At 45.5% G+C, this 24,849-nt stretch overlaps 2 protein-coding genes across 7 annotated transcripts; one reads left to right on the top strand and one right to left on the bottom strand.

Moving 5' to 3' along the window:
- Positions 1-1,417: 1,417 nt before the first annotated feature.
- On the bottom strand, positions 1,418-22,913 carry ATG13 (autophagy related 13). Of its 6 annotated transcripts, none has more exons than XM_032188160.1 (18): positions 22,852-22,913; positions 18,277-18,358; positions 17,584-17,664; positions 16,843-16,962; positions 16,350-16,396; positions 15,697-15,837; positions 15,225-15,265; positions 14,584-14,680; positions 14,141-14,239; positions 13,286-13,376; positions 10,739-10,837; positions 9,286-9,396; positions 8,363-8,496; positions 7,033-7,150; positions 6,233-6,310; positions 5,763-5,879; positions 5,163-5,291; positions 1,418-4,417 (listed from the first exon to the last, which is right to left on the bottom strand). In XM_032188160.1, the coding sequence occupies exons 2-18, from the start codon at positions 18,343-18,345 to the stop codon at positions 4,340-4,342; spliced, it is 1,650 nt and encodes a 549-aa protein (XP_032044051.1). In that variant the 5' UTR covers positions 18,346-18,358; positions 22,852-22,913; the 3' UTR covers positions 1,418-4,339. The 6 variants fall into 6 exon arrangements, with proteins under 6 accessions (XP_032044051.1, XP_032044052.1, XP_032044050.1 ...); XM_032188161.1 differs by lacking the exon at positions 22,852-22,913 and adding an exon at positions 22,376-22,578 and having other exon boundaries at positions 9,286-9,369; XM_032188159.1 differs by lacking the exon at positions 22,852-22,913 and adding an exon at positions 22,376-22,578.
- Positions 22,750-24,795, top strand: HARBI1 (harbinger transposase derived 1). Its single transcript, XM_032188165.1, has 2 exons — positions 22,750-23,419; positions 24,024-24,795. Exons 1-2 carry the CDS (start codon positions 22,750-22,752, stop codon positions 24,398-24,400), a joined length of 1,047 nt encoding a protein of 348 aa, XP_032044056.1. The 3' UTR covers positions 24,401-24,795.
- Positions 24,796-24,849: the final 54 nt, after the last annotated feature.

Below are 24,849 nucleotides of genomic sequence, written 5' to 3' on the forward strand. Positions count from 1 at the left end.
CGGGAGTAGCCAGGCGCTTCCCCAGGTTATCTTCTCACCGTGTGCCAAGGGGGAGCAGTCGCTGGCTCCCCCGTTAGGTTTATCATTTCTCTGACAGCCCACTGATGTGCGCAGCGCAGCACCAGCCTGCACCCACTCCTGTCAGTTTGTTTTGTGGGTCACTGACTCCTGCATGTATGGTGGTCTTGGGTTAGGGCCACTGCACCCCAGCCCTTGATGCAGACGTGGTTAACTGGCTTTTCCTAGAGACGCTGTAGTTCCTGGTTAAATCAGGAGGCTTTTTGGCTTGTAGAAAGACTTTTACATCGCAAGTGATTAGTACAGCATAACAAGCAAAAGATACTGGATGTGGGAGTAGGAGTACAGAGAGCACTGGAACTAAAAGCTCTACCCTTGGGCAGTAGCAGGAGCCCTGGCTGCTTGGCTTGGTGTCTGGCAATGTTGAATATGATGTTAGCACTTGCCATTATACAACAGCCTGCTGCTCTTCAGCTTTTATTACCGATTGTGTATCATTCAAGGCCCATGCTATCCCATTAAGGGCTTCCCCACCTTGCCAATTTGCCATCTACATCTTGGCACTCTTCAGTGGGACTTGTGAGAAGCCATCAGCCAGATACCAGAAGGCATTTTTGGCACCTGTTCACAAGTGCTAATTTGTGGATGGTCCTTGTGGTCTTTTTAATTAATTTATTTACCTGCTGTAACTGCACAGTATCTCATACCTAGAGCTGAAGAGGTTCCTTAACCTTACTACTTCTGTGGGGCCTTTTCATGTGGATGGTGCTTTTGGCTGTAGCCTGTGCTGTCACAGACTGAAGTCTGTGACTGAAGTCTGTGACTGGGGGTGGTTAGCAGCCAGCCGTGAGCTGTGTGCTACCTCCAAACAGCAGAGCAGCGAGCTCCTTCACCAGCATTCGCTGCTGGCATGCTCACACTAGTTCTTCCTGCATCTTATATGTCTCTTCTACATCTTGTATCAGATCTAAATATTCCTAAGCTCTTATTAAGTGTGATAGTAACAACCACAGAGCATGCATCTTCTGTTTTTTTTTTCTACCACTCTAGGAGGTAAGTTAACATTTCAGCTGGGGTGGGACATCCAGGAAAGTCTGGATCCAAATAAGTCAGGACTTTTTCCCCCCACCTGTGTACAGGATGAGGCAGGCACCTGTTTTGTCTTTTTCCTTGCTCTCTTTCTCCCTGGAAGGCAGCCTCACTGAGGTCCTGCTAACTACTCCAAACATAGCACAGCCTAGCCCTGGTGGAGGCAACGAGCCTGCTCCATCCTGCACTCAGTGGCAGGCAGCTCACTGACGGTCCTTTTTCCTGAAGGAGAAAGATTGAGAGGTTGGGACTGCTCCAAAGCGGTCAGTAGATGTGGAGAAAAGCCTGTAACAGAGAGTGCAGCACTCCATTGCTTACATAAAAGTTTTATTGGAAATTCTTCGAATACTTGAAGTACATTGGAGACTATTTCCAAAACAATACAATTCCCCTTCCCCTTCACCCAAAGTATCTGTAAAGCAGCAGCTATACACATGCTGTCTTCAACACAGAACTGAGCAGACACCTGCAAAAATAAACAGCCCCCATAACAAGCTGTGGCAGGCTGCAGCGGCATCTAGCTCTTTCTTGAAGCAGAGCATTTACACAGTGGTCAGAGAACTCAGAGCCTACCTAGATGTAGCAACTATGTGTTGAAGCTGAGGAATGTCCAGAGAAGAGGCACATAACTCAGCCCTAGAGCATCTCTTTATTGCTGTGGCCATCCAGCTCAACACTAGCAGCTTATATAGGCAAATGTCCAGCCTGCTGAAGTAGAAAAGAACTGCCCCACTGAAGTGCTGCCTAACGGGATGTGGGAGCTGCAGCCATGTTAGGAATTGCAGCAGCTGAGCGCAAGTACTTGGCTCAGGGGCCCTCCTGGGCAGGACTAGCAGAATGGCATGCCTTCTGCCGCTCCCTGGCTTTTCGTTGTGACGAGAGGGGACAGCAGTAGCACTGGCTAGATGAAGTTCAATCTGTTCTAGGCATCCCCCTGAATACAGTGTGAACCAGCACTTTTCCTACTCTGCTGCTTTGTGGCTCAGCTCAACCTGCCTGTACGTTAAGGGAAAGGTGACAGCGACCACCCCTACAAGGTGACAGGGACCAGCTTCCTGAGCAGAGACGAGAACCAGGCAATACCCTCGTTCCTTGTGTTCTGCACTCTTCTGATACCTCTTCTACCTGTAAAACGAGGTGGCTCTGGCTGTGGGGATCAAGTATTTGCTAAATCCCAGGTAACTAAAGTCCTCTATTAAGCCATTTAGAAACTTTAAGATGTCTGTGCACCTACTTTTGTGAGGCTACTGAGAAGTTGGATTGGGTGAGTAAGCTGGGTAAGTCAGGCTGGGTAATTCTCCTTCAGTACAGCTCTTATCTGGGCTTTTGGAGCTCACATGACCTTCACGTGATGGAACACATCACTTAATACAAAAGCCAGTAAAGTTCAAGCACTGCGGTGATCTGACCTTACAACAAGCTCTACTCTGAGCTTGGTTCCTTGCTCTGCCAGGGGCACAGAGTTAGTGTTCTAGAGAGGAGCTGGGCTTCCCCCATCACCTGCTAGCAATCTCTTTCAGTTAAGAATGCAGCAAAGCTGAAGAAGCTGCCACACCACACTAACTTGAAGGCTGGTTACTTAACCACTCTAGGGAAACTACGATGGTTCCTCAGTACTGAGAGAACAGCCTCACTTCTGGAGAAAGGGAAAGAACAAACATATATTAGGACAGTAAGGGGTCTTGCAATTGCTTGCTTGTTACACGTGGGAGGAGGAAAGAACCACGAGACCTACCTTATCTAGGTTTCTGCTTAGTGTCACTGCTGCTCCTCCCCTCCTTACGTCAGACAAAAGACACACAACAGCCAAACCACCCCGAGTGCTGCCAGCCAGTCACACTGCTAGTAGCCAGCTCATTACAAAAATAAAATTTCAGCTCATCGAAAGCCAGCTGATTAAAAAGTACCATAAGCTCCCAAAAATGTGCTTCTTTAAAGAAGCTGCCTTCTGAATGGCTGAAGAACACTGCAAATTCATCCATACCTATCAGAATACAGCTTTTAACCTAAGTCCCCACCACTCCACTACACTGCTGTGTGCATTTCATTGTATCAGTGGGCCCTGACTGGATGTAATGGAAACATAGTCCCCAAAGCAGAATATTATATTAGAATAATCAAGTCTGTCTTAGAAAATAAATATCTTGGATATTTTCCTGCAAAAGGAGACTCACTGGACAGGGTTCCATGGCACACATGCTGTCTGCAGTGATCCAGGGCAGAATGACCCGCACTACTACATGAAAACAACATCTTTTAAATATAGGTTTCTTTAAAAGCAATAAATATTTCTTGATTAAGATCATCTATTAACCATAAAGCAGAAAAGTTTGCACGGGTTAGAGGAAAGAATCTTGGACTAAGACTCCTAATTACATTAACCCTACAGAAATAGGATTCCTAGTATTTACAGTTACATTTCAAAAGCAGAGACTATGAATTCAGCATCATCACAGCTGCTACGTGCAGGCTTGTCAACACTGGTAAACTCAGCACGGCTGAGTGGCAGTACACTCAGGAAGGAAATGTGGAAAGCACTTCTGCAGTTCCACTCCTGCTTATCAGCGAGCATAACAGAAGGCCTCACAAAACGACTGCGTGGAGACCCAGTTCCTCAGAAGCAGGAAAACAAAAGGTAACTTGTGTTACGCAGGTCCCAAAGCCGACGGCTCTCCCTGGGCTCCAAGCGCTCACACTGAAGTCAGGCCAAAATGCCCCATTCTGTGGAATGGATGTCCTGGACTTAGAACTGCTGATCTGCTGAACTCGCAGACCTTGGAAGTGAGCCAAAGCTTTCTATGCTCTAACAGGATCGAAGACTGTAGGAAAAACAGTCTGTTAGCAAGAAACTAGGTCGAGGGAAACTTACACCATGGGATCTTTGGAGGAAACACATGGCAACTTTTCACAAAGCCCCTCCACACAGGACAGACTGAAGAGAAAATGAGTTTCATACATCGGAGTTTGACTTCCTGTGTACCTACTGGTCATAAAGTCCAAACTGAAGACGAACAGGAAGAGCGGTCCAGAACTATGCAGAGGAGTAGCTGAGGGAAACCAGCAGGTGAGCTGTATCTGCTGTTAAAGAGCAATCAAAGAAAGCTCACTTGATGGAAGGAAATAGTCAAAGTGAGACAGAAGGCAGAACAGGGGTGATAGAGATATTTGTTGACATTGTTCTCCAGGATGCCTCGAAGAGGAAGAACTGCTGCAGCAAAACTGGAAAACACCTTCACTGCAAGGTTTCTACAAAGGCATCAAACTCTTTGACATTTTTCTCATGGACTGCCAACTTCTCTGGTAATGAGTCCTGTAAAAGCAAAGAAGGGTGCAGATCAGGACTCACTCACAGCAGATAGTGCATGCATTTACAGCTTCCTTCTATGGTAAAAATTCCTTATCTAAGTCATCCAACCCCTCTCCACTGCTCTGGGCTCCCCTTCCCACATGCACAGGAGTCCTCTGGTAGGATCCAGCAAGTGACCCTGAGAAGGGCACTCTGCCCAGGGATTGTTTATTCCGCAGGAAGAGGAGGTGCACTGGGGCCTAGCCTTGTGCAGTTCCTCCAACAGATGGAGCACAACAGCCTGCTCAAGTCACTGCCTTCATCAAGGCACTTGCAGCACTTCGCCTTTGGAATTCATTTTTCCCCACAGTATGTTACAGTGGCTGCAAATTCAATACTGCGCTCACCCAGACAACTCTTTCACCAGGATTTTACCTCTGCTCAGGCTGCAAGATCAGGCCTCGTCTGCCACTAAGCCTGATGCAGCAGAAGCAGGATCAGTTCTGAGGGATTAGTTTTGGGGGTCTGAATGACAACCACAGCAAGCAACCACAGGCAGCAACTTTTAGCTTGAAAATAAACATGCAAGCTTCAGAGCCTCAGGTGTGCCACAAACAAATCTTCATTTCTCTGGAACATATTAATGAGGGACCCCCACTTTGGGCAGGGCCTCTCTTCTGAGAGGATGCTACTTCTTTCAAACTAGGAATAGGGGGAGTACTATAAAGAACATACAATGCCCACAAACAGAAAATTCATGGTTCCATACCAAATCCTCTGCCATGGACTGAGCTCCTATGTCAATGGAGAGGCTGCTGAGTTGAGGGGGGTTCTGAAACTCACGGTAAAATGTCCCCAGGTCCATTGGAAGGATGTCGTCTTTTGAAAATGCTGGTTTCTAGAATCAAAAACACTGCTGTCAATTCTCATTCGGAGACACTGGCTTCCCTTTTACCATGAACTTAGGTAAAGATATTACCTGCTATAGGTCACCATCTTGGTATAACAACTCTTGCAATATTGCAGATTAAATAACTGAACAGCTCCAGCTTTAGACCCTGCCTAGGCCAAGATCAGTTTGACTGAGTACTTGGACGGAAGCAGTTCCTTGGAAGCTAATTCCTTTAAGCATTGGAGAGGACAAAAAGCCCAGATGTTGATACGAACTATAAAATTACTTCATCAGTAGCTGCTGGTACTCTGTGTCAGTATTATTGCAGTTCTGGGACTGGCCAGCTCTATTTGGGAGCAGACAATCATGGATCTTTTCCCCCCAGTGAAAACAGCTCTTAAACCATTTGCCATGACACCAGCCCATAAAGCCCACCTGCGGATGCAGCTGTGTGAGAGCACTGATCAGGGCACTTACAAAGTCAATCATAACGAAGTCATCATGGGTGTTCCCTGTGCTGCTGCCACTGGAGCCCTCTGAGTGTAAGCTGCCTTGTAGAGGAGATTCAGCTTCTGGGGAGTCAGGAGGATTGACCTGCCCAAGAAAGCAAACACGGTGAGTACTGATCTTATGATCACATCTGCATATTTTAACAGTGTGGGGACAGTTAGGAGGTTGGACCATAAGCACGTGCTGCAGAAGGGGCAGCAAAGATGTGCTTGAACATCGAGAGACCCCAAGACTCAGCACAGGAGATTTCTTGAAACCAAGTAAGCTTAACTAGTTCCTTTTTCAAAAATAAAATAAGAACACCCCCTTAAAAACAAAACAAAAAACACCATCACCAACAAAAAAAATACCACAAAGTATATTCAAGGAAGGGAATAGCATGGGCGTTGCATGAGAGGTGCTAAGAAGGTACATACTGTATTTCTGAAGGGGCTTACCATAGGGTCATTATCTTCCAGCTCAACATTCTTGGGAGCAAACATGGCAAAAGGAATGTCTAAGTTGGCCATGGTCACCTGAAAAGATTCAGCAAAAAGAATTTTACTGAGATGCTCTGCTCACCCAGCACAGAAAAAGCTACTGAAAGTCTTTGCCAGGCTTACTAAAAATTGCCCAAGATCACATCATCAGCTTGGCAGGAGGCTGACCACCTCATTTAAAAGGCATGAAATAGATTGCACTCAGCTGACCTAATACACATATTCTGAGATGGGATTTCACATACACCTCTTATAAAAGACAGATAAGGATTAATGCACTGCTAAACATTCAAGCAAACCCTCTTCGTCCATCCAAAGAGCCTAGAAGAGGGCTTAAAAAAAACTTACTTAAAAGCAGCTTTAGCAACTGGGCAGATCTCTAAGATGAGCTTCCTAAATGCTTGATTACTTGTGATGAACTGGTCTATCGCACAGGCTTTCTAAGAAAGGAGGCTTGCTGCCAGCTTCTCCAATTTATGAACCTGTGGTAGTAGCAGATCACTGTAGGACTGCAGTGGGGTATGAAGTCTTCCATACCCAAACAGGGTGTTGACAAAGTAGGGCAAATTCAGCAGCTGCCACATCCCAAAAGGATTTTATGAAAAACATGCCTGTGACAAGACCCTGTAGGCAAATGTTGCAGGCAGAAATACGCACACACAGGCTCCTTGACCACCCTGGCATTGGGGTGCTTTTTTCCTTGGTGTAAGATGGGAGAACCAGAGTACAGTGCCCTCAGAAAATGAACTGCCAGTTACCTGGTTAATGGGTTTGTTGACAAAAGCTCCCACTTTCCGGATAAAGATGGTCTCCAAAAGGTCATGTGGGGAGCCACACTTCCCTTCACTGCTGTTTGATACTGTTTCTGTGTCCTCACTGGGAAAGGAGAGCAAACAAGTGACTCATGGCTCAAACAATACAGACAAATCACATGCTGTGAAAGACTCCTCCATTTTTCTGGATCTACTCCTAGTATTAGAAAGGAGAAGAACAGAAATCTCTGTCCTTGTTTCCCACCATCCTCTTCAGTCATCAGCACAAAAGGGGACTGGGACACTTGTGGACTTAGATTTTTTTTTTATTATTATTATTATTATTATTTTTTTTTTTATATCTGGAACAGAGCTAGTTAGTTGAATGAAAAGGCCAACTGACTTGGAACAGCTTTTTCTTTCTTAGAGAGGGACTTAACTTCAGAACATGTATGTTCAGAGCTGTTCCTACTCATCACTCCTATTTTTTCAGAAATCTGTCAGAAGGTGAGGGCAAGTACCAGAATTTTATCAGTCATTCTGGTTACAGAGGCAGCAGTCTAATGTGTCAGAACAGCCAGTGCCAGCATGGTTAATTCTCTACGTGGCTACTGTTTATTTCTATGGCCTGTTTACTTTCCTACCACAAGTATTTGGAAATTTAAAACATCAAAGAAAAAGGTTGAGTCTTCTGGCACAATGACTGTTTACATAAAATACCCAGAAAAGTGCTAGTGCTGTTATGATTTGTGGTTTCCTCATAGCAAAATCTCTGCTTAACATATTGACTCAGAACTATGTGACCCCAAGAGACACTTCATAAGAAATGAATATGGTGACCAAAAAAAGGACTTAATTAGCAGAAAGGGAGTTGATTTAGGACAGTTTGAGGCTGCATTGTTTAAGTAACTTTGTGCCTGAAGTTTCTTAATGTTGTACGTAGATTTGCACTAACTATAACTATTTTCCACAACAATTCTCTTTAAATCTCTTAAGAATTTAAGATTCACTTGTAAACTTACTTCACCTTGTTACTTCACAATCAGCAAAACCAGTACAGAGCTTAAAAAATACAAACTGTACAATAAGGTTGCAATAACAGAAGGCACAAGCATGTTATGGTGACCAGCAGCTCTAAGTAGATGGGTGAGATCATTGTTTGGGGCAAGGCTGAAGAAGTCCCAGTCAGAGAAAGCTGCTCACTCTTTTAGGGGTAGGGGAGAGAAGACGAGAGTTATGCTACAAACAATAACTAAAAGGGGAAAACACGAAGTTTTATGTTAACGTGATTCTAAATGGGTTAGCACAAGCAGTGATTCATCTAAAACCAACCTACCTACTAGAAGGAGTAGCAGCTGAGTAGTGGACTCCATCTAGCGGGGTGCACATCCGCTCTTGGTCAGCTTGGGTGCCATGTGCTGGCTGGCTAGGAACTGGGGGCACTCCCCCCTCTTTGCCTGGACCAATCAGCTGAGATGGAGAGGAACGATCAAGTTAGACATCTCAAAATCAGTGCCACAACGCAGGGCAATGCAGAGCAGATTCCGACAGACTGGGACTAAACTGTGTTTTTTGGCATATGACTTGGGTTCTTGCCCCCATGAGATGACATCAAGTAGATGGTGAGCACCTCAGTACAAACTCTTGTTCCCTTCCTATTCCCCTCTACTTCAGGCCTGTTCTATAGGGCAGGGCTCTCTGTCCATAGGCCCTCTGCTTATGGAGAGGGGAGGAAATAAAAATAAAAAATCCTATCTTCTTACTACCATCACTACATCAGCAAAACTCTAGTGCAGAAGCAAAATTACAGGCAGAGATAGACTTCTGTCAACTTAGCTGACTTTGTCTGATGCGTGGATGCAAATACACCAATGTGGACTGCCAGCGTGTCCTACAACGCCAAGCTCTGTGCTGCGCTTGGAGACTCACAGTGGCAGCAGCTCTGTCAGGCAGCCAAAGTTTGGAATTAGTGCCACACTGGTGCAGGCAAATAGGTTTGGTTCTGCAAACAGGTCTGGCCTCTCTTAGCACAGTTTCTCTACGTGACCTTTACCCTACCACAGCACAGTCAAGGATGCTGGGGAGCCAATTCCTAGCTTCTGTGCAAGCTGTGCTTTCCCTGTATTTACCCTAGATTCTTTTCATTCCTGACAGACAGGACACCAACGCATGCACTAGTTTCCAGGCCTCTCTCAGATGCAGAGGTGACGTAATTGTTGCAGTACCAGCCATGCTTGTTCTTCTACCCTCTACAAGTACCTGGTGAGGGTGCGCAGCATTCAAGCCACCAGCAAAGATTACGGGGTACCCCATGTCAGCTGATCCAACTCCCAGGGCAGCAGGCTGATAGGAAAGACGAGAGCTGGAAAGCTAAGAAAGAAGAGAAAAAACAAGGGCAAGGGGAGAGGAGAGAGGAAGGGGAAGGGGAATGCCCCACAGTCTGAATAATCAGTCACTGAAGAAGGAACAGGAGAAGTCAGAGGCACAGCACGGTGTTTCAGGCTGGCAGAAGGATGCTAGATTTTCATTAGTCACTTGCAGAGGTCATTACTTTGAAAAGTTCTTATTGCAAGGGACAAAGTTAGGGCCTTGACAAGAAAGCAAGACTGGTTTCCTACACATACAAGAGGCTATGTGAGGTACGGCTGACATTCAGTCACAGGGCAGCTCTGCAGGCCTGTTTCACATACTTCAGGAGATACTGTTTTATTTTCCCAAAAAGCAACTGTGCTATCAACTGAACCCCTTTCCACTGCACATGAAAACAGCTGATCTACAGGAAACTGACTGATGAGAAGCACTTTTATCCAAATGAGGCTAGTTAAGCTGAAAGGAGCAATCTTTTCTCAGAGCAGGTACAGTATTGTTAGTATTTTGCTCTAGAGATATCCAGCAAACTTGACTCTTTTTGAAGAACTCACACTGCCTTGAAGATTTTACATGCATCTTCCTGGAGAAGTTTCTTAAGGAATTTATGTGAGCATTGCTCACTGATATTACCTCTGTTTAAGAAATACTCAATATCTACAGCCACGCTTCTCCATTCTTTAACCACTTTTTCTAAGCTTTGTAGTAGCCAAGCATTCCTACTTTTATTTGTTTATTTAAATATTTCTCTGTCCTCTGTTGTGACACTCACTCAAATATGAGGAATATGACTTTAGACAGACCTGTGAGATGTAAACAAGTAACAGTAATTCAGGTCTTCACCAGGTGTTACTCATAACCAGGAAGACAGATGGAAGTGTTTGTTTTGCTTTTTTCTCCTTCAAATTAACAGCATCTCTGTTTTAATGACTAGTGCAGGTTCTAGGGAATGCCAGCTCCTTCTCAACCCCTGACCAGCCTGAAAAATCTGTGCTGTGTCTTTTTCTTTTTTTTAAACAAAAACCAAAACCTTGCTCTCCAGTGAAGACCCTTTTAAAACCTTGCAGAAAACTCCTCTTTCTCCTGTATCAAGTTTTACAGGCTGCTTCCTACAGGACTGCTGCTCAGTGCAAAGATTCCAGGTGGGCTTTATATTTAGAGCACACTGGTTTTGCAAACTGTTAACTGGTTACTTGACCATATAACATACCTGTCCCGTTTGGGGTTGACCAGCCTGTCCCATGTACAACAACCATTCTGCATTGTCCCGTTTGTACTTTCCTGTTTTTGTTCTGTCGTGCCAGTACTACCTGGCCATGTATAACATATTCGATTGACAACTCACTTGATGTGAAAAGGCCAGTCCCATCACTGGGACCTTCAGGGTGTCCGTCACGACAGGAGGAGGGGTCTGAAAATGTGCCTTTGTGACAGTAAAAACACACTGTGCACAAACACAGACACACAGAGGAAACAAGGAAAAGAAAGAGTGAGAGGGGGAGAGAGAAAGAGAGAGAGAAAGAGAAAGAAGGACTTCAGAGAAGAACTATAAAGAGTTGGATGAACTGAATGCTAGTGAGGAGTGTTTGGCTGCAGCAGCCACGCCTCCACATGGAGCGGAATTCTCAGTATTGCCAGAAACACGTTCATTTTATAAAGAATTGACTGCTTTCCAATCTCGGTGAACCACTCCACACAGGTAATATTTAAGACTCCAGTGAACACCAACAGAAAGTAACTGCCAGAAACTCTGTCCCACAGCTAATTAGACCTGTTACCAGCCAATTAGCAAGGAGAAGCCTGAGTGGTTGCCAGAAAAAGCCAAGAGCAATTTTGTTTTGGAATGTACAAATCACACATATTTCCATACTTTCCACCCATACACACTCTTAGTCTTCCAGTATTCGCAAGGGCAGCAGGGATTGTATCTCTGCATGTCTGTGCTGCACCCTAAGACTAAAGAGGGCCCAGACTAAGGGAAATACAAACATCGATGTGAAGAGAGAGCTCCTTCACCAGTACTGACGCTCCAGAAGCAAACACTGTCTTACAAAGACTGCTCATGCAAAAAGGGCAACGCAGGTCTGGTTTAGTCCTATACCTTATAGCAGTCATTCTCCTAACAGCACAGAATTATGACAAATTGTTTCTGGGTATTACCTGTGGCCAGGTTTTCTCATGAATTTGGGGTACTTTACAACACAACAGATACAAGCTCACAGGGAGAAGGTTTATTTCCTTGTATCATGCAGGCTAGGCCTCATTTCTACTGGGAAGGCAGGCAGAGCTTTGGACAGCCTGCCTGTAGGCTGTCTACATCACACAGTTTCCAGTATTCTCCTAAGCATTAAGTTGTAAATAGAAAATTGGAGAAAGAAATTAGTTTTCCCTCTCCAATTTACTTTAGAAACCACTCTGTCAAGACAACCATACAATTCTAACTGTGGTAAAGAAGACTGGCAGTTGCTTTATAAATAAGCATACAGCATATGGCAGCTATGAGCCACAAAAAAGCAAGAATGTAGGCTCATACTTGATGTGAATCCTTGAGGTTCATCTGGTTTCATAAAGCTTTTTCCCTCAGTGACAGCAAAGCTCCACGTCCCCTGGGGAAATGTCAACTTCAGTGTATTTACAAACATTCTTACTGTTAAGTAACACTGGCATGAGCAAGCCAGTGGAAATTTCCTCATGACCTTACTGCACTTAGCTTGCTTTGTTAACAGGCAGGACACAACTCTGCCACAAACCCATCTCCTCAGCTGTGTATCCTGGAACAGGAAAAAAACTTTATTCCTTCAGACTTACCGTGAGTGCTGGCTGATCACTTCAACATTGCCTGAGGCTCACTGCCTGAGGTCCTGTCACCCAAAAGCTGCCAGTTGGCACAAAAATGCTTCCTAAGAAGAGCTCATTTCTGGCTCATTCATTCAGTAGAACGTACTCTGCTAAACCAATCATACTGCTCCCTCTGAAGCAGCAGAAAGACCCATAGCAAATTCTTTCGATTTGGAACCACATTGCAATTGTACTTCATTCTGCATTTCACATCCAGAGCAAAAGAGATTTACAGAGTCTTTAGATTATCTTTAAAGTTCAGTAGAGCCATCTGCTTGGCTGCACAGCAAGGCAAAACATTCGTGAATATTTAAAGTCATAGGAAAACAGCAAAGCTGGCCAAGTCTTCAAAATACAAAATTGTGGAGTCAGATATATATGGACAGGAGAAAAGGGAGTAATTGGAGTTCCCATTTTTCAAGATTCAGAAGGCATCCATTTTCTTTTTATTTTAAAATCAAAACTTCAATAAAATTTGCATGGGTAGGTAGAAGTACAGAGAACTGTATGAAGTCCTTAGTTCAACATGATGACCCAGTTTATTTGCTGATACTTACTCCTGCTGCCCAAACTTGTTTTAGATGGTCCAACAAAGGCTTTTGTCTTTTTTCTGATTTTCCAGACTGCTGTCTGGAAAATATGACTGTGCCACATGCGTCTTCCTGATAATTCAGTGTTTTTTTTCTCAATATCAGCCTGTTACCTCTACCTAAGCTACCTGGCATTGATCCCTCGAATTCCTGTTTTCGCAGTACCAGTATGTGTATGTATCTAGTACGCTGCTATCCTCTTCAGGCATGTCTCAGACCAGCTAAAGGAGTTGGTTCTTTTGGTCTTTCTCAGTAATTCGGTCTTTCTAGTCCTTTAGCATCCTGTTGAAATTAGTGTCTGACTAGGTTTTACTCAGAAAGCAATCAGAGTAAGAAGCTTGCACATTAAATTTTAATTAGCAGCAGGAGTCTGCATGTTTGCACAGTACTTGATGTAGGAGTATGCACACTACACTAGCAGTGATTGTTCTTCCTAGGAATAAAAAGAGCCTGTTTCCTCTTACCTGAGATGGAGGAGAGGTGGAGAATGATGTGGTACACACTTCTTGGGAATCTTCTACTGAGGGGTATACCGCACCGTTGTCCTCACCAGCTCTAAAGTAGGAAGGGAAGAAAAACATCCTAACTGGAAATATTCCACACAACTAACAAATAGCAAAACACACTGGGACAAATGCTGCAGGGAAGTTGAGAGTATTTGGGTGGAGTTGAAAGGAGAATTATTAAGGGCTCTCATAATCTACTTGGGAGAACTGAGGAAAACAGGGTATGAAAATATTCGTTTTCCCCAGAATTATCCTAAGAGCTTCTCTTCTACCCACAGATAGAAACACAACCCTGTATGTTTTTGTTTGTTAAAAACAAACACTAAGGAAAAGGTTTTCTTAAACACTAAACAAAGTTTTTCTTATACCAGCCAATGCTACAAGCTTTTGTGTTTACCGAACCACTCTCAAAAAATACCTCTGGTCCTATTCTGAGTGCTCACAGAAGAACTTTGGACAAACCTCTCATCTACAAAGAGAAATTCACCTTTAATCTTTCTCTATTAGAAATCTCTGGAGCTGCATGCCTCTGGACTTGGAGTTCTACAGCAAGAGTAACTATTACCCTTCTAAACTCACGAAGACAGCCAAGGTTAAACCTCTTTTGTCTCAGAGTGTTTCTGTAAGGAATTTGGCTTCATGCACTCAATATTCTAGACACAAATGTTGCCTTTCCTTACATGCTCAACCAGATCAATAGGATTGACCCTAATCTTCCAGTCTCCCTTCCCATGCAGTCAGTGGAAAAGGCTCTGTATTTGGGCATAACGATGCCTTCACCATGGCCCATGACTTCACTCAGCATTTCCTCACCTGTAATTGCAGGGGTGCATGGGCGAAGAGCTGGGATAGGGACGGTCCACAAAGTGATCAATGATAATCCCCATGATAGGAGGGGTCCTCTCAAACTGCCTGCAAGGCAACAAGCAATGGCATTATTGGAAAAGCTGCTTTTTCTCTTTACTGCATCCCAATTCATGGTACCCTCACAGAGAGCCCTAGTGTCTAGAAACGGGACCAGAGCATCTTTACAGTTCAGCCCTCCAACTCCAAGCAATTTGGAGTTCTAGAGCCTGACTCAGGGCTACCCAAATACTCTGCTTGCTGCAAGACTGGAGCATTAGGGAATATTCTCCATTAAGGAGAATATCAGCAGGAAAGGATAAGCAGAAGGGAAAGATTTAGGGGCGTATAATATGAGGAGTTTAATACTACGTTATTGTGAAACAGTTTGTGGTATGATCTTATTTTCTCACCTGGTTGACATGAAAGCAAGGTTGATTCTGTAGGCACAAGACAAAGTGATGGTGCCAACTGGGGTACCCACTGTCCCAACACGAACTGTTTGGAAACCTGTAGGGTTAAAGAATGATTATCAGTTCTACTGATTGCACAGAACCTGATTATTTATGTTCCTTACTGCCTTCTTGTATGGTCTTATTTCTATGGTGTTTTCATTATCCCTTGCAATCTCATCTCCAAACACACACACGCACACACGCAACCTTTATCAAAGCAGGACTAGGTTGCCTTGCTGGCAGGCTTCATCTACAAGACTACTGATGTTGTTTCTTATCTTGGTCTCATATATTGCTCTGAAATGCTTCTTGATCCTGAGTAGATCACTATCTCCTTTACTGGTTCTGTGCCTTATAAACATACCTTCATATTCTTCTTTCAATTCTGGATCACTAGAGTCAAACTGGCAATCGTTCTAGATTTGTCAAAGCACCACATTGTACCTGCCACGTTATGACATGACCCTTTACCGATCCAGATAAAAATCATGTCTAAACCTCAGGCTTTACGTTCCTTGTGGCACTTAGGAATAGTAACAAATGTGTCACCAGCACAGAAAACAGTTCTGCTCTAGTTTGTGTGTGTTGCCTAGCCATACCTTCTCCCAAGCCACTCAGTTGCACTTCACCAAAATATATCCTGAAAGAAAGAAAAAAAAATCTATTAGGTCCAGTGGGCACATAAGTCTAGTATACATCTGTATTACTTATTTAATTCTTTGAGTTGAACAGTTGGAACCACTTTTCCTCTTTAGGAAAAAACATAAGCAGCAGCTAGAATGCCCATCTCAGCCTTCCAGCTACTTCAGAGGAAGACATGCCACATAAAATGGAAGAGAAAATTGTAGTTGAGTCTAATCAAAAATATTTCTTTAAGTTTAAAATGTCTGTGAATGAGGCTGTAAGGTGACACACAGTTCAAAGTTCTCTTTATTGCTCTTCAGTAGTAGTTAAATCCAATTCATTTGAATTTACTGTCACTCATCCCTTTTTACCACATTTACAGTTGCTCTATGCAAATCTATTTTTGTTTCTGCTATTCCAGATAAGGAATTTCATATTCCACTTCACCTGTACAATATCACATATTCATGGCCTTGTTTCCTTGAGAGTCTGTAGGCTGGAGTTACCCTGGTTATAGCAAGCAAAGACTTCAGTAGTAGAGACAGCCTGTTGTATACGGTGTATGAAACTTTGATTTCTTTGTCACACCTGTAGAACACAAAGGAAAAAATTAGGAGTAAGAAGGCAAATTTTTAATCAAAATGAGTCTGGGCCAATTCTTTCATGTCAGTTTTATTGCCAAAATGACAAAAATAAGGTCCCAATGCAGTTTGCTGTTATTGACCAATCTGCTAAGAGTCCTACTTCAATCTAGTCACCTGTTGTAGAATTATTGAAAAATGCCATGCAGCCTGGTACTAGACAGAAACATCTTTAGAATATTAGAAAAAAATGTAGTTAATGAGCATATGTACTCTTGTATCTCAGGAGGTCTACTAATTATAATGGAAGAATGAACAAAATTACTATTTTCTTTTCTTAACACTACTATTAAACAGCTTGACAGCTGCACTAGACAAAGAGGCAACTTCCCTCTGAAGTGTCACAGGCCACACAGCCAATTATGTGCTCATTCACCAACATGGATCGAGCGCTTCCCCATTTCACAAGCTAAAACAAACAAATAGCAAACACAAAAGAAGTGTGAAGAATGCACTTACTTTTCATTCATTTCTAGACACCAAATCTCTAGCTCCATGGAATCCCCCTGGATCAGAGAAAGATGGCAAACAAAGGCTCATTTCAGAGAACAATTCTTTTCATATCTCATCAATAATCAGCAACAACCGCACCTCTCAGTACACACAGTTTCTCCCAGTTCCCACTTTCTTACAATGCAACAATAGAAAAAGGTGCACTGGAAGTCTCACCAAAAAACTTGATCATCTGAGGGAATGCCCTCCTCAGAATGGCTAAGCTCCTCATGGGTCATGAAACTAAGTTTTGCTGCTCTGCCATTTGTGTCTTTGGCTTCAGATACTTGCAGTGTATTGTTTTTGTCAAGCAACGCATTTCATTAACGCATTACCTAACTTCATAAATGGAGATGCTTCTGCATTATTTTGGGCTAAAAGGTAAGAGCTCTGGAACGTGACTTAAGATTCAAGTAAAAAAAATAAATTAAATCACCATCTATTTTAACTCAGTCCTCACCTCTGAGGTTTTGAGAGAAATCTCCACACACATGGACCGTCCAACAGCGGGCAGCTGTCCTGCCAAGGCTTTCTTTGCTTCATGAGTAACCTCTGGTATATCTTTGATGGCCAAATTGAACTGCAGAATGAAAGAGATGAATAAATTTTTGCATTTCTTTGAAAAACTGCCTAATAGTACACTGCAGAGGCCTATATATAACATACTAGGTCAGTGTCCATTGAAATATTTATGAAACAGAAAATTCCCAGATTGGCTCAGGCTTTTCATATTTGCAAACATTTCCTTGGCTGCTAATTCAAGTGTTTTTCTTGATCCTGCTGTAAAAAACTTGTTCCTTTTCTCTCACTTGCGTCATACGTTCACCCACAGAGTATCTTGTGTCTCTCCAATTTTAATAAAGCCCATCACTTATACAGTCCTGAGCTGCAGAACTGCAAACTTCTGACAGAAGAGAACTCATCACCCCATCCCCAGCAGATCTTGGAAAGCTGCCCTAGTCAGCTGGCAGGAGCTGCTGAGAGGTGTCATTTATCTCTCCTCTAATCAGCCCTTAGAGAGCCCAGAGTGACACGCTGCATGTCAACAAGAAAAAAAAATGCCAATCAACATAATTGAATATAGTAGCTGTTATATGAATAGTTATTACAGCCTGCACAAGACTGAAAGAACCTTATTGTGTTCTCAACACACAAAAAAACAAAAACAGAAATGGAGCTGCTTTACAAAACGTGACGTTACCCAGTCAGAGCCTGTTGGGGAGGATGATGATCGGGTACAGATCTTCTCTCCAAGTCGGGCCTGGACAATTACTTGTACCGTCTGAAATAGAAAGGACAAGATCTGAGCTCCTGAGCTCAGCAGAGTTCAGAACCTCACCGATATTCCAAGTAAAAAATGAAAGGGCCGACCAAAACATAGAGAAGTAAAGTTTGCTAATCTTCAGGTGTAATTATCTTAAATTATTACATGCAACAGCCAAACGTATTTCAGACAGAAAATGATTTTAAGCTGACCCTTCTTTGCTAGAACATGAAATGACTAAGTTGGTTTTGTGATCAGGAGTTGCATAGCTTCCTTTACGACTGAACCAAAGTTCACAGTTATATCCTGAACCTGGACACACAAACAGACGTCAAGCCATTCCGTACGTTTATAACATATCCACTGCCGGAGTTTCTACTTGCATCTAGCAAGGCCAGGAAGTAAAATCTAGGTACCAAGTGAGGCCAAGTTTTACAGTTACATGTCAGCATTAATGTAGATAGGGTGAAAAGGAAGTTTCGAGCCCAACAGAAGGTACGGCCTAACTGCAGGGTGATAAGTTGACAGGAGCCCCGCGCTGACAGAGCTGTGATGTGCCTGCCACTCATTCCATGGCTTTTTTCATAAACAAGAAAAACTGAGGGATTTACACATATGAGAAAAAATTACCTTTAGAGCAAAAAATTTGATGAACTTGTCCAGGTCCTTCCTGTCCTGGGAACTGAGATCAGTGTCCATTGCATATGGCAATCTGAAATATAGCACAGGCATGGAAATGAATCTTCCTTCAGCTTTCTGTCTGGAGTTTAAGATTTCAAAATATTTTGCCATTTGAGGCTACTTCAAGAGAAATATGTAAGCACCAAGCACCTGTTAAAAGACCAACATGCTAAGAACTTTGAACTTTTTAAAAATTCCTGTGAATAATGATATATACGGTCCACATAAAAGGTACTAGGGAAAAAAAGTAACAAAACAGGGGTCACGTAAAACTGGGTGGATTTTCTCTAATTTTGCTAGTTTAATTTTAATACGAAACAAAACACCCACCAACACCACACGGGTTCTGTATCAAGCTGTCCATCAGACAGGGCAGTCTTGGCTTCAGAAACAAGATATTCTCTGTTAACAGCACTGGTCAAAACCAAGCCACATTGTTTTTTCTTGGGTCTGAAGTTCTAAAACCAGTATCCAGGTGTATTTCAGCAGGTACCGAAATCGGTATAACAAACCATTGCTGGAATGGGCTTCTTTACTCCCAGCAAACAGTATTGACAGTAAATCTGTACAGCCACAAGTGCACCTACAAGCAACCCAAAAGATGTATTTCCTCAAAGGACAGACCACAATGCCACCTGCACTCCTTGACAGCCTCAGATGCCAAACACTCAGCTCCCACAATCACACCAGCTTGATTTTCAAAGTATTACCGATGGTTTTAGCAGCGCCGTGGGACTTGCACAGTGCCTGAAGCCAGGCCGGCCAAGCTACTAAGCAGATTTCTGCCACCATCACCTCACGTGGTCTGGGATAAATGTCAACTTCCCTGTCTCTCAGCTTCTTCACGTCTAAGTTAATAACCATACAGAGACCGTGGGGAGGACTGCCTTAATTAACCGTTTTGATTGAGCTTTTTGCTCGTAAGCCTTCAAAGAATCAATTCATTCTTAACTCCTGTTGCTGTTTTGGCTCTGAGACAGCTTGTCACCTCGAAGTGCCTCGTCCAACATCACCTGCACAGGGACTGCGCTGCCCAGGGCAGGTTGGGGTCCCCAGGTCAGTGGGCGAGCAGCGGGTGTGCGCGGTCACTTCACCCAGCGTTGAACCTCTGAGCAATGCCTGAACTTGCAGCAGGACCATAGCATCGAGAAGGGCTGGGTATGTGACTTAATACAACTTAAAGCTTAGCCAAAGGGGCCAATAACCCTGATCGGACAGAAAATATCGTATAATCTTTCATGCCTACGCATATCCAGAAGTTCTACTTGAAATATTTCAATTAATAGAAGTAAACGCCTATTTTAAGTAACGCTGCTACATGAGAGCACTGCAGTTAACAGGGCCGAATGCTGCTTTCTGCATGACTCGATAAAAACAAAGCCGAGCACCTGGTGTGGTGGGAAGTTCCTGGGCTACATTCATAGGGCACCTCCCAGCACTCCACCTCTTTTATTATATATTATGATTTGAAAACTAACAACATAAATGATTTAACAGTAGATATGTTATCAAATTTCGATATCCTAACCTCTGCAGAAGAAGCTTTCAGTATTGACCCTTCCCACTACGAAAAAAAAAGGTGTGTAATAATAATTTTTCTGACTTAATTAAGTGTAGGGGTTAAGAGGACCTGAGATCCACAGAAAACCTGGCTGATATGGGCAGTAAAACACTGCATTAAAAAAATCTTTTTCTCAGCAAGAAAAATGCTGACACTTAAATACCAAGAGAAATCAAATTAGCTTTTAATGTGAAAAGAAGCAAGAGGGCATTTATTTGTGACTCCTGAGAAAGGTACAAGGAAGAATTTATCCTTATGGCATAGGAGAGCTGTCAAATAGATCACCTGCATTTGCCTTATGGGACTGGAAAGAAATTCTGGGTATCGACTGCCACAAAACATTAGGGAACTAACAAAAGATGTTAAGATCAGTGGCCAGTTAGGTAAGGAAACAATGCAAACCATCAGCATGGTTCTCTGTGCAACGTAGGCATTAGTTCTGGTATTACCCAAATACCTCTAGAGGGGACAGAAACAGCCACCAGAGCCATGCCTTGGATGCAGGGTTCCAAGAATGAGAGCTTCACAGTTCTGCCCTGCTCCAGCAGGAACAGAAATCTTTCTGCAAGATCCCAAACTTTCTGTAACATCCATGAAACAGTTGGAGTTTCATTCCTCAAGCTCCAAATGCCAGCAACAGCTGACTCACCCGAGTTTGAAGCACAGCAGGAACAATCGAGCAAGACTTCACGTCAGGGATCTGTAATTTCAGGGAAAACTATGACCCTGGAACTCAGCCCCTGGCATGTCTAAGGCCTGTCATCCGGCAACCAGCATCTCCTCATTTTTGCAGGGAAGCCTCTGATGATTACTTGCCACCTGCTGAGGCAGTGTTCACCTGCAGAATCACTCTCGAGAAGAGTCAACACAGACCTAGAACTACAGATGTTTTATTTACAAAAACGCTTTCATGACCACGGGTTTGCTTCCACAATCTGACCTCAAAATTCTTTAAGTTCCACCAAACTCATTCAACTCCTGAAGTCCTGCAGGTTGTGATGCCGACACGATCCTTGTTAAGTGCCAGTTACCCAAGCAATGCTCAGCTCAGCGAGGACGCTATCTAATTTTACACTGACTAACACCCAGAAGGAACTAACCTTTGGTCTTGTTCAGAAATATCCAGATGACTGCTTCCCCCTCAACCAAATAATCCCTTAAACAAACAGACACCTCGCTGCTTTAGCCTTGCACACAGGCTGCTCACAGGTAAAACAAGCGTCTCGGCTACCTGGCTTTCTGCTTTGCCTCTCCCTTTCTGCAATACCTACTTTCATACTCATCTTTATTCACGTGGCTTTGTCTCCTCTTCCCTCTCTACAGAAAAGTCGGAGAAAAATACTCAAAGAAGAAATGCCACGTGGCTTTTTTAGCTAAAGACTCTCTCTTTTTTACAAGGTTACAAGGTAAATATTAGCCTTCCCCATTGTTTTGACACCCAAGCATGGTGCCACGCTCTACCTGTAGCTACAGCCTGCTTCGCCAAGCGAAGGGCACGTGAACAGAAGGCGAAGGCACCTCGCCTGCCTGATGCAACAAGCTGCAAGAGCTGTCCCCTCGGTGTGTCGGTGCAGCACACGTGGCCCCACTCCGCTGCCAGCGGCCGCACTGCATGCAAGCACTTGTGAGCCCGGCGCCCGACAGGTGCACGGTGACACCTGCGAGCACCTGCATTGCCCTACGGGTTTCGTGCCTGGGAATTCGCTGGGCACGAGCGTTTGACACTCGCGTAAAGGAGCTGAAGCACCTGGCATGCACCGGGCGTCAGCGTTAGTGCTGGGGAAAGCACGTACAGGCTGCTGCCATTACCTCCCTGCTCTGAGATTTCACTCTGAGCCACGGCTGCTACAGCTTTACCTCATCGTGCTTCCCTTTAAAGCAGATACACACAGTAATTCGTCAAGGTTTCCACCCCAGAGCACCACACCGGCACTAAAAAAGAGCAGAGGGCAGTGAGAGCCCTTCCATGCCTATGAGGTGGGCTGTGCTCATCCCAGTCCCCCCTCCCCAGTTACCTACTTGATGGTGCCCCCAGAGCGGGTTCCCTGCTCTCGCCCCTCTTTCAGACCTGCCTTGTACACGCAGGACCCCGAACTCACGCCTGAGCTCGTCCTCCGTGGGGCTCCGGCAGCTGCTTGTCGGGTCCCTCAGGTAAACAAGAAGTTTGGGAAGCTTTTAATAGCGCGCCTCGGACAAATAGGCCCGGCTGCCAAGAAGCCTTTCCTAGAAGCTCTCCTTTCGAAGCACGAAGCCTTGGTGCAAGCAGGTATTTTGAGCGCATTAACAAGCGCCTATAAAAAGCCCCCTGCTGCACAGCGCCCTGCTGGGGGGCGAGGCCTGGAGATCAAACTCCGCGCAGCCCGGGCGGTTGCTGGCAGCTCACCTCCATTTCCCTGCCGGGCGGGTTATTCACAAACCCTTTTTTTTAGGTTTTAACCCGTTTCGGGCTCCCCTCACCCACCCCCCCTCAGCGCCCGGTGGCGGTACCTGCGCGGGGGCGGCGGTGCGGGGGGCTCATCCCGCGGGAACCCCGTGAGGCGAGGCGGTGTCGGTGTCGGTGTCGGGGGGGGCTCCGCTGCGCCTCACAGCCTCGGCCCGCTCCGCGCCGCCATCACAGCCGCTTGTTTTCATCGGCGGAGGCGCCGCCTGAGCATCCGCCGCCGCACTTTCCACACGCCGGCAGCGCTCGCCGCCCCTCCAGCGAGGAGGGAGGAGGCGAGGCGGGGAGCAACGAGGCAGCGCCCCCTCAGCAGCCGCCCCCCTGCCCGCCCTGCCCGCCCTGCCCGCTCGCTGGGGGCTGGCGTGAGGCTGTGGCGAATCTGCCGCCCCCCCACCTCCACCCCCACCCCCGGGTGCCGGCCATGGCCGTGCCCGTGGCGGTGCTGGACTGCGACCTGCTGCTGTACGGCCGCGGGCAGCGCACGCTGGACAGGTTCAGGCTGGAGGACGTGACGGACGAGTACCTGGTGGCCACCTACGGCTTCCCCCGCCGCTTCATCCGCTACCTGGTGGAGCTGCTGGGGGCCAGCCTGTCGCGCCCCACGCAGCGCTCCAGGGCCATCAGCCCCGAGACGCAGGTGCTGGCGGCGCTGGGCTTCTACACCTCCGGCTCCTTCCAGACCCGCATGGGCGACGCCATGGGCATCAGCCAGGCCTCCATGAGCCGCTGCGTCGCCAACGTCACCGAGGCGCTGGTGGAAAGGGCCTCGCGCTTCATCCGCTTCCCCGAGGACGAGGCGGCGGTGCAGGGCCTGAAGGAGGACTTCTACGGGCTGGCGGGCATGCCGGGGGTGCTGGGGGTGGTCGACTGCACGCACGTGGCCATCAAGGCGCCCAACGCCGAGGACCTGTCCTACGTCAACCGCAAGGGCCTCCACTCGCTCAACTGCCTGATGGTGTGCGACGCCAGAGGAGCCCTGCTGAGCGCGGAGACGCACTGGCCAGGCAGCCTGCCCGACTGCGCCGTCCTGCAGCAGGCAGCCCTCGCCAGCCAGTTCGAAAACGCGCTCCATAAGGACGGCTGGCTGCTTGGTAAGTCGGCTTTTCCTCACGCCTGCCTGCGGAAAGGCCCTGCCCTTTCTGCGTTGGCTCCTCGTTGAGTTTGAAGCCTCTCAGCACAGGCAATAAGTTCAGTTCTTACTGCTTTCCTGCAAATTCCTCAAGACTTGACGTTCAGTTTGGACTATTCTTGGAAGTGTAGAACGGTAACTTGCAATCTGTGTTACAAATACTACAATCATTGTATATACTAATTCGTATTCGTATTGTAATTTGTACTGACTTGTACAATTTAATTTCTATTTGACCATGTCAGAATTCTACCCCTTTCTAAGATGAATGCCTCAATGATTCTGTTGATGCTCTTGGTCCAGTTGTCTTACTTTCACCATATTGTACAGTAAATGGATTATCTTATTCTATTCCACGTACTTCAAGGATTAAAGGGAATGTCTTTACTTTGTTATTTGTCACATTTGTAAACCAGTTATTGTTGCTCTTTCATCTTTTCTGTTCTAGCCTGAGAGATAAGTTATTCCACATCCACGCTACCAGAAAACCTGGGGCGAAGAGCTGAAGCCCTGAGGTGGCTAACTGTAGGTCTGTAACCCGTCTCCCTTCTTTTCACTGCCAACAGGTGACAGCTCCTTCTTTCTCCGAACCTGGCTGATGACCCCCCTGCACATCCCCGAGACCCCCGCAGAGTACCGCTACAACATGGCGCACTCTGCCACCCACAACGTCATTGAGCGGACATTCAGAACCATTCGGTCGCGCTTCCGCTGCCTGGACGGGTCCAAAGGCACCCTGCAGTATTCCCCGGAGAAATCCAGCCACATCATTCTGGCCTGCTGCGTGCTCCATAACATCTCCCTGGAACACGGGCTGGACGTGTGGTCCTCCCCGGCCACGGGACACGTGGAGCAGCCCGAAGAGGAGTATGAGCAGATGGAATCAATGGACTCGGAAGCCTGTCGTATTCGTCAGGAGCTTCTGCTTACGCACTTTAGCTAGTGTTGTGACAGGGGGAAGGCTTCAGCGGGTCATCTGAGATGATACAGAGAGCAACTGTGTCCCTCTCCTTAAGTTTGTAATGACTGTGCGGGTGTGGGACAAGGGCAAATTTTATTCACTTCATTTCAGGGGGTATTATGAGCTTCTCTTGATCTCCTCATAGGTGTCATTTAATTGCTAAATGTTCACTGTTACTGATGCTTATAGACTCCCCTTTTATTTCGGGAACAATGACTGTAATGCGAGATCAGCGGAGAGCCTTGGGACGTTGTCTTTGATAACAATGGAAAACCTGTAAGCCTTGCACTATTTCACAACAGTTCCGTGCCTCTTTGTAACCCAGCTGATTTTTAAATCAGCATTTCACACACATTAAACTCCTGTTTAATTTCGGACCCCGAATTCATGAGCAGCAGGGTGTAAGGGCTGCTCTTTTGGTTTTCAGGTGT

This window comes from Aythya fuligula, chromosome 5, assembly GCF_009819795.1.
Source record: "Aythya fuligula isolate bAytFul2 chromosome 5, bAytFul2.pri, whole genome shotgun sequence".
In the NCBI taxonomy this organism is placed as follows: domain Eukaryota; kingdom Metazoa; phylum Chordata; class Aves; order Anseriformes; family Anatidae; genus Aythya; species Aythya fuligula.